The 10526-nt window shown below is 33.5% G+C and overlaps 1 protein-coding gene across 1 annotated transcript; it reads left to right on the forward strand.

Annotated features, from left to right (window-relative positions):
- LOC107224578 (protein CREG1) lies at window positions 1–10069 on the forward strand. The gene is made up of 5 exons (XM_015664680.2): window positions 1–580; window positions 8161–8315; window positions 9106–9225; window positions 9363–9444; window positions 9687–10069. Exons 1-5 carry the CDS (start codon window positions 292–294, stop codon window positions 9881–9883), a joined length of 843 nt encoding a protein of 280 aa, XP_015520166.2. The 5' UTR covers window positions 1–291; the 3' UTR covers window positions 9884–10069.
- The last annotated feature ends 457 nt before the right edge of the window (window positions 10070–10526 follow it).

Genomic DNA, 10526 nt, shown 5'->3' on the forward strand with positions numbered 1-10526 from the left:
TGTCTCTCCGCGAGCCGAAGTTCCCTCAATTTGACAAACTCATTCACGACGCGTGAGAGTGAGGAGCTATAAGGGCAACAGTGCCAACTGTCACTTGGCGGATTTCTGCAGTCAGGGATCACTACCGAAATATCAGTGCAAAAATCTCTCACTTCGTTACTGTAAAAAAATTAATTTTCCACAAACTGATGCTCTCTTAAAGCAAGTACCGGTCGAATATACGTGCATAAGTCAAAGCAGTGTCCGCAATTTTTTTTTTTTTTACTCATAAACCAAACGCCAAACGGTCGTATGATGCATGCCCGACTAGCGCTGTTATTTTTGTGCTTCTTGGCGGCGATTCAAATTCAAACGGCTAAGTACTTGGATTCGAACGAATACGAAGAATGGGAAGAATTCAAGGAGTTTCAACGATGGAAACATTCGAAAAAACATCAGGATCCTAAGAAATATTGGAGCCAGGACCTTGGAAGGTATAACGGCAACGAACAGGACACATACGATGACGGACTTGAAGCCGACGATCCTCCGCCTATAGACGAAGCTGCGCGCATGGCACGTTACATTGTGAATCAAAATAGTAAGAGAACAATTATAACTTCACGCTTTATAGACATGCGAGTAGCCATAATCGCGTCAAATTTACTGTAACTTATATGTATCACTGCATCGCATTGCTGGTTAAATAATACATGGTTTAGTCATTTACCAAAAAAGAAAGGTCAATACGAATTACAAAAAATTCTGTGCATTGATGTTTATGAATTGCGCATATTTGATGCATAGATCTATACAATTGATGCTATCTGAAATTCGACGACTAATTATACATATTTTTCCTCTTATAGACTCGTACAAATAATAGTCGTTTTTACAAATGTGATACGCGGTTCGTACGTTTAAATAGGTTCGATTATCAAGAATCAATTTTTTCATTAATTCTATTAAGAAATAAGCATAGATCGGGTGTTTAACAAATTATCATATTTGTCAGCTTCGAAATTCTCTTCAGAATATAAAAATAGAAAATACTGAAACTACCAGTCATTCCGCGTGAAATCGGACGAGATGGTTTTCTTTATTTTTTTTTTTTTTTTAGTTTCGATTTGGCTGCATTCCTGATTTTTTCGAAATTTTTATCTCGATTGGTAATCTACTCTGAAATTTTCAAACAAAGTTTTGTTCGAACTTTTCAAATAAATGTAACCCGTACAAGATCGGAGGAGGTATTAACTAAATTCAAAACACGACCTTTGTTTAGAATTCAAAAAAGTTATTGATTTTAAGGAGATATATTTTCTTCAAATTCTCTCTATAAATCTATGACTCAAGTCGAAGGATATGTGTTGTGAAATCTGTCCATATTTCGTTTTGTTCGCGACTTATATCGGTTCGAAAAGTTGGAACAGTACAATTTTTGAAATCATGTAATTGAAGAACAAATTTAAATAATAATTGCTGAAAAATTAGAAATGCCCTTTTGGAGAGATCGATTGAAATCGAACAAAAATTAAGCAAATCAAAAATTTAACTTTAAAATTTTGTCCGATTTCATGTTGAAAGCCTTATAAATATAAACAAGAGCTTAGATATCGATGCTGCATTTGAAATCGCTTAAAAAATGATTAAAAATCTAGCAATTTCGTTCTATTTGACTCTTCGATGGTTTTTTTTATTCAGAAGATTACATTCTACAAGTGACTGAAACAGATTTTTATTTTTCAGTTGTAAAAATTGAATATTCGCATTCGTTGATTATGTAATCAATGTTGATGTAATGATGTAAATTTAAATATTTAAGGATGTTGATGATGAAAATAAGCGTTTCAGTGAATTTGTAAAAAATAGACTTCTGAATAAAATTAGCCATCATAAAATGAAATCCAATGAATCTACCCATTTTGAAAAGATTTGGAAAAAAGTAACGACATCTAAGCCTGTGTTTTATAATCCCAGTTATTCCGATTTTTGTATTTTTAAAAAGTTTCGGTAGCTTACAAATATAATAATTTCATAAAAACTTAATGTATAACTATCTCGGAGTAAAATTGATAGAAATTAGTCAATATTGAGCTAACTAACTCCTCGAGCTTTCAACGTTTCAATTTTTACAACGATAACGAATGATTTAGAAGCATGTTTTGCACACCTAGCGATTGGAGTGCGTAAACAAAAACATGCACGCTCCTCACTAAAACGAATATGTAAAATTAGAACGTTAATGATGCAAGGTTTTAACCGTTGCTCGCGCACTGACTAGTATAGTGATAATACATAGTAAGGACTTGAAATAATATCTGATGAGTGATACGAAGTTTGCCAAGTTCGCATATTTCGTCATGCTACCAATGCTAATCGAATCCGGGCGAATGTTTTTGAGTACGTGAACGAATCCTTGAGTAACAACGAGGTTTAAGTTAGTAAGGTGAACATAACGAAACGTGGTTTTAAAATCACTCTATCACAATATTACAGTTGGTTTGTTAGGGTCATTGTTGCAAAATAAGTGTATGCTTACAATTAGTTTGCCTTGTTTAAAGATTTAAGGTTGACACAAGACTGAAGCTAGCAACCAAACGTTCCAACGTTCGCTCGAACAAGGTAGTGAATTCCGAAAAACAATATTTCGTGAAATACCCTAAGCCCCTAATACTTTTATAGAATTATGAGGATAAAACTAAACTGCATTTTTCTATTTCCTAAAAGTTTAACGTGTTCAGCTGCTAACTCTGGCTGCTAGCTTCAGTTTCGTAGGTTTGGCGGTTCACTGTATTTTTGACAGGACTCAGTTGCAAATTAGTAATATCTTTTAAGGGGATCCCCAACCTTAATTTCTAGCTATACGAAGTAACGATGTCCCAGAGCTGAAACTTTTTTAATACGGGATTTTATTATTTACGTGGAATTCAACTGTCAAAAAATAAAAAAAAATTAAACAAACAATTGTGGTACGGTCTGTTTAATTTGTCTTTCATCGAAAAAAAATTACGTATCGCATAATCCATACGATTGATCCTTCGAAATCGAATTTGCAACGCGTACAAATTTTTTTCACATTTTTAAACTAATTTTTGGCACTTTTGATGTATTTTTTTCCCTTCAAAACATTGTTGTTTTGCTCGATGTCAACGGCACACGAATATTCCATTATGCATTTATCATTTTTATTCCTAATATGACAGTAGAATATCATCAGTACCCTACATGCATGTAATGTACTTCCGAACGACTGTCCTCCTACACCGTCTGATAGGTACTTACAACATTTATATTCAATGATTTATCGCTAAATCTGACGTCACTCTTAAATTCAAATCATGCTCTTGTGAACGGTGCCTATTCAGGTAAATATAGTAGATCACTTCTCCTCTTTGAAAGTCACCAGTATCAGACTTTCTTATAACACCAGTCGGGCATAAAAATTCCGGCGAAAACAAAACAGTCTTCGTATTACAAAAATTTACTACGTAAGATATGGAAGAGTAATAATTGTACCACCAAAATGAGAGACGAGTCCACTCTTTTGGAGATCGATTAAGAATCACAACTCAATCAGAGCCTTCAGAATATTCATGCATATCAATTAGATATTATAAAACGTGTATCATCAATTTCCATGCGCCTTTTTTTTTATGAAATTCATCCTTCTTATGCATGCAATATTCAAAATGTCATCTGCATATAAGATCTGTGACAATGTTTGACTGTGGCGATAGGGTTTAAGTATCAATATACGTATGACGAGTATTACGGGCAACATAAGTAGACAGTCATCAAACAGTGTATATTTCAAGCGAAAAAACAATGTTTCGAAGGTTAAAAAAAACATCAGATAGGCCAAAAATTAATTTAAAAATCTGAAAAAATTAGTACGTGTTGCAAATTCGATTTCGTAAGATAAATCGTATGGATTTTGCGATATCGCATTTTTTCCGATGAAAAATTAATTAAACAGACCTTACCATAATTGTTTCATTTTTTATTTTTTAATAGTTGAATTCTACGTAAAAAATAAATACCCCGTGTTAAAAAAGTTTCAGCTCTGGGACCTCGTTGCTTCATATTAGCTAGCAATGAAGGTTTGGGATCCACTTAAGCAAGGTAGAAATACTTTTAATGAGAAATCTTACGGCTCAAATGGTATCATAATTGTGCACGATTTTATGTAGTGTACTCATATTTCTAAGTACAGGTCAAGAACGAAACATTGAAGAAAAATATTCATTTAAATACGGTCGTAATATCGTGGTGCCAATGCCAAAACGGCTTGTACTTATTTTACGCCTTTTCGGGTTTAGAGAACTATCTAAAGCCAAAAGGCTGTATACATTTTTGTCAATATTTAGCTTGAAAACAAATCTACGGAACGGTTGGCTATGAAAAAAAAAAAAAAAATATACGCCCTTTTGGCATTAGCACCGCGATATAACATTATAAATATTGAGAAATTTTCTGCTTGGAGTTGGAAAAACTAACATCTTGAACATTGTTTTCATTTTGGTAGCACATCGATTAATCCATTGATCATCGGTGCTCAAAATTGCTCTTTCATTGTCAAACGTTCAAAAACAGAAACACTTTTAAATAAATAATAATTGTGTGCTCGTTAAAACGGATTCGTACCTCGATTGGTTTAGAATATATTTATTATGGTAGAATTAATAAAGTAACACGGGCGATGAGATACCACAGCGCTGCAGTCGAAATGATCATCGAATTTTTTAGAAATCTGAAATATGAATCAGAGTCATCGAATATTTAAATCTGCAATACTGCAATCCCAGATACTTTGAAGTGGCATAGAATTATACCGAACACACAAATGTTCCAAAGATATTCTCTCGATGGTTCAGATAACATTAATTATCTTCTTAAAAATATGATGAAAAGTATTCCTTGAACGTCCGTATACTGTACATAAATTAACTATATTAAATTTCGAGATTCAATCAACATTATAAGTGCGAATACCGGTGATTATATATTCCAATATTTGTTCGAAGCGCTCGATTTTTCGTTCATTACTTGATGACCTTTTCAAGATTCTGCCAATGAAAAAATGTAATAAATATTGATAGAAATCCGAAGATGGGATTTAAGTACGAAACTTATACCCAATAGCTTTTAACTGGGTGCAGTAACAATTGGTACGCATCTACTACGCTTACCCTGCAGTTTTTGAATAGGTTTTAAGTTTGAGACGTTAATATAAAGATGAATTTTTCAGAAGTATAGCTACTTGGCAATTTTCGGACTGTCTGAAATTCAGTAACCCATATTAAAGTAAAGTATAATATTAATTCACGGTCGTTTTAAAGTTCTACGTAAATACTGATACTCCATGCATTAATTAAATTTTCTCAAGGTTTATTTAACGAATACCTATACGCTTTTTTATGCTGAGATAGCATGAAAATATTTAAATGATTCCTAGTTTTATCCTGGACAACAGAATTTAGTATTAGAACATGCCGGTACATGGGGAAGAACTCGATACTTTACGACGATGAGAGTTTAGAGCACAACCAAACTGTAATGTAAATTACGTAGCAATACTATCAATGTATGCTATTATTGAACAACCAATATACATATAATGGCAAAGTTAGGATTCACTTGACCCTGTGACTTGGCGAGGTTGAAGTTAGTAACATTATTGTAACGAAATGTTGAGAAAATATCACTGTTTTCTTATTTGTACAATGATTGTGAAAGAATTTGGATTGCCAAGTATGAGCATATTTCGTTTTACTGAATTTTAAACAGTCCCAAGATTACAAGTCGACGGGTTTTCGGCTGCTACTAACTTCAACACGATATAATTTGTGGGTCAGAGAGCATCAAATGCATTTTTAAACTTCTGAATTTAATCTGCAAAAGATTGCGCAATGCTTCGCAAAACATGCGCGCAACAAAATGCATATAATTTTGCCAAATAAATTGTGCGGCTAGTTACAAACGTATAGCATTCTTCATTCGTCTGACCGGAGTATTTAGACATGTAAATAGACAAATGCATTTACTAGAAATCATTACCGACAGCAATATGAATGTGTTTTAACCGATTTTGTGAATATTACAGGAGTTTTTACTGTACGGTCAGTATAAGAAACGATGGAAGAACGAAAACTTGGTGCGATGTTCTATATATTTTTTTGAGAAATAATACTCAACGAAAGAGTTCAACAATTTTTAAAATTTTTACATATATTTAAAATATGAAATAAAAATAATGTAAATTAAATAGGGATGTATTGAATTACAGTAACTCCATATACGGTTTCTTGCTCTTTCAAAATCTTTTAAATTCCAAGTTTTTGTATTACTGATCAAAGTTCGAGAATTATTTTGGTACTTGTTCTGCAAAGAATGTAAGACCGATCAAGTCAATCTCTCGATCAATGTTATCACATATATGCAACATGATAACAAAGAACGGTAGAGCTGACACGTATAAATTATCATTTATCAGTACACCCATACCTCGCTTTACGGCCTAGATATATTCCGGGAAAGTTGGCCGTAAATTGAAAAACCGTATAACGAATCAATTATTTCTCCACAAGCCTATACAAATTCAATAGGATCCATCCCAATTTTTTCTAAAATAATACAGTTTTTAATTCATAAAGTTTTTTTTCCCTGTAAAATGCTTAAATAAAACTAACTTTTTTGGCCGCAAAACGAAACATTGTAGGCCGTAAATCGCAAAGGCGCTATACTTAAAAAAGGCCGTTACAGCGAAATTCCATATAAAGAGGTATAAGTGTATTCTCATTGTTATCACCTGTATCTGAGAAATCAGTAAACACATATATATATATATATATTAAACAGACCTTACCATAATTGTATCAAGAATACTTTTTAATTATGTACACTTAAACCAGTCGTTTTATCATTCGTTGGACGAAAAAATGAGCAAATATGCTAGATTATTTCAGCAAAATTTTATTTAAATTTTGAAGCTATCAGTTCCATTCTCCTCCGTACAAATAACGTGCATTTGTCAGTATGATGATGGAAACAGAGAATTATGGTGAAATTGTAAAATGGAACAAGCTCTGAGGTTCTCTTGTGACGGACCCATATTTTACCTTTACATGCAGACTAGAATCAATTAATTAGTAATTAAAAAGAAAAAGCAGCTAGCATACAAACACCTCATTCAATATTATCATGTCATTATGACTTTGACGAAGATTATCTCTTACATTATCTCTCAGTGGTAATATTTTCTTCTGAGAGAAGTATGCGTATTTTTTGTATTGAGGAATTGCGTATGTATAATAATATACAAATACGAGTTGTATGAGAGTCGTAAATTGTGTAATTTCAGAAGACGTAGACAGATAACACGCGTCACTATGTTGTAGCGAACTCACATCTTTAATGTGTGTGTAGATTGTAATATTTTCTTCATAGTCTACTGTGATATTCGTTGAGAGTAAACCATCACCGCTGCACAATGGAATAACCTGTGTTTACATTTCAGTTATCAACAGCTGATCCCTCACGGTATGATATATCACATTAGCAACAAATTCTTTTATGCAATTAATGCATCTAGCGATGTAGACTCGACAGTTTCAATATTGCAGAGGTTGCAGGCACATGTAACATAAGTCACTAGAAGCACATCGTTCTGATCATTATATAATCTCGGTTCTTGTGATTGTACTGTTAATGTTTTCAAATAATTCCGTGTTTATCTGGGCTGTTCCATGCGATGACCCAGACAGATCTTTGACTGTTAGTGGAGTCCAATCTTTGGATACCATATGAGGATGCCAGTTAGTCTTTACCGATCGAGTAGAATGTCAGTCATTTCGACTATTATCTATTAGCGGAAACATACCAGTTTTCAAGGAGCACTTCAAATTCCCAGTAACGAATCAAAGCAGATCCATTGCACCCCAACATTTGGTGGCAGCCTCACTGCAGATATCGCTTGCATGGGATATTTTTTGTTGATAAGTCAAGTTTCAACTAACTGTTCAATCTATCATGATATTGTTGCACCCGTTTCACCGGGATTTTCATTACTTCACCCCTGAGACATGGTCACAGTATTCGTTTACTTCCATACTTCTGAATAATTGGATTTAAAAACTACTTATGAATTTGTTACACAACTGAGCGGTACTTGTGTTCTTTCAGACTGGACGTCAATCGCAACGCTAAGCAGTATACCTAAAGTGAGATCTTATCCCTTCGTAAATGTGGTGTCCTACGGTGATGGGCCACTTCTTAATGGCACAGGCATGCCCTACATTTTCATCACACCTTTGGATTATACGGCTCAAGATCTTGCAGTAAGTTTTGAAATGAAATGGCTTCCTTAAAAGTTTTAGAGTATTTCAACTATGTATATAAATTACGGTACAGCCGCTTTTTGGGTTCACAATAATTAACGTATTAGTATCCTCTATGTATGGATACAAGACACCAGGGAAGGTGAAATGAGTCAGATTTATTATTAATAATATAAGAAAATAATGATAAGGTATGGGAGTGTATAAGGTAGTCGATTTGAGGAAGTGGATTATGATCGTTATGAATTTGTACGCTTTGGCGTCGAAGTGTTCAAAATGGAAATGATGGTCATTGATACAATGAACATAAGATCTTTATGAGGAATTTGTAGTAATTTTATGATTTTCGAAAATTCTCATTTTCACCATTCGAAACTGAATGGTCTTCATTTTTAGTTACGCTATTTTTATCAAATTGTGCATAAAGTAATTTAAGCATAACACTTTAGATTTTCATGAATAATCGGAAAAAGGTCCTATAAAAATCCAGAGCTGTATGGTTAATCGATTAATCAATCCTCTCAATTAATTTAATAATATTCGGGCCTTTCAATTCATTTTTTCCCGTTTTGATTAATCGATTAACTGTTCGGCTCGCATAAAAACTAAACAAACTCAATATTTATACTTTGCTTACCATTATTTGACATATGGATGCTCCATCACAGTCTCTATCTAAAGATTGAAACATATACTGCATGTACATGCATCATTCCATGTATATATCCCATATTATTTACGTCTTATTTATTTATTCAGACTATTTTTCTCCTTTTCTGTTCTCCTATAGAAAGACTCTCGGGCAACCTTGTCTATGACCCTAGCTGAGGGTGAATACTGTGCCAAAAAATTATACGATCCTATGGACCCTCGATGTGCCCGGGTTTATTTGACGGGAAAAATCAAGGCTGTAAGTAAAACAAATTGTACAATTACAGGAATCGTCACTCAATAATAATATAAAAATGCAAGCTGTATTATACAATTGCAAAAATAACGGAAACAATTCATAAACAAATATTAATATTAAAATTGCTCTTTTCTCAGGTAAAAAATAATACTGCTGAATACGATGTAGCTAAAAATGCAGTGTTCACGCGGCATCCTTGGCTAGCACACATGCCCGCGGGTAAGAATTTATTGTGGATATACATATAATTGTTTCAGAAATTTTCATAAATAATCGTAGCAGATAGCTATTTTTGTATAAAGGGCGTAAAGTGTTATGCCCGTGATGTGAACAATATGTTTCATCCTATGTAGGCATAAAACGGGATTTTAAGATCCGGGCGCGGGCGTAAAATCCCGTTTTCGACCTACTATGACGAAAAGTAAATTGAATTTACATCCATACCCATGCCTATGTTATAGATCACCACTTTTTCTTCGCTAAATTGAAGATTGTTCAAATTGCTTTACTGGACACTTTCGGTGGGCCGAAGTACATAAGCTTGAAAGATTACTTCACCGCGAACCAAATCCCAAAGGCCTTTCAAAAAACCGAACCGACCAACAGTTTCGCCGACGGATCATCTGAATCAGGATATCTAGAGGTGACAATAGTGTAATTTTTCAATAGCAATTTTGTATCGAATAAGAGGCTCTGCCACAATAACTTCCCGCAGACACAGTGATTATAGGTATACCGGTAATACAATTGTAATGTATAAAACAATATATCTGTATGAATTACGTTGAGAGTTGAAGTGAGTGCCAAATTGATAAAATATAAATATAATTCGTTATACAAATAACCAGTGGCATGTAATTTTATCCCTGTATTTGTTAAATTGAATAAATATAGATAATAAAGATAAAAAAGATAAACAAAGACCTATTCACATCAATCGATGTTGAGATCTTTCTCATAGCCAGGTAGAATTCATCGGTAATGCTCCACATAGGTACGTAGGAAAACTATTCTTTCGTACAAATTTCATACGAGATAAAAGAGTAACGGGTCTATGAAAAGTATCGTAGCTACTCATAAATTGTAACAAAAGTTTGTCATTCGCAAAAGTTATAAAAAATCGTATCTTTCATAAATAAAACTCATTATAACCTGGTGAAAAATCTTAGTTTTTTAATCGTAAGTGACATATGTATATTAAAAATTTGAGGGAAGACAAGTTTGTAAGAAACCAGTAACTGAAGACTTTTACAAAAAAGTTGAAAAAACGGTACGAGTTCTAGGTCCTAGGTAGAGACAAA

This window comes from Neodiprion lecontei, chromosome 4 (genome assembly GCF_021901455.1).
Source record: "Neodiprion lecontei isolate iyNeoLeco1 chromosome 4, iyNeoLeco1.1, whole genome shotgun sequence".
NCBI lineage: Eukaryota > Metazoa > Arthropoda > Insecta > Hymenoptera > Diprionidae > Neodiprion > Neodiprion lecontei.

Excerpts from the sequence above, each read along its gene's own strand:
- LOC107224578 (XM_015664680.2), top strand. The coding sequence starts at position 292 with ATGATGCATGCCCGACTAGCGCTGTTATTTTTGTGCTTCTTGGCGGCG. Across the intron at positions 9,226-9,362 it reads TGACGGGAAAAATCAAGGCT|GTAAAAAATAATACTGCTGA; the intron begins GTAAGTAAAACA and ends CTCTTTTCTCAG. Across the intron at positions 9,445-9,686 it reads GCTAGCACACATGCCCGCGG|ATCACCACTTTTTCTTCGCT; the intron begins GTAAGAATTTAT and ends CCTATGTTATAG.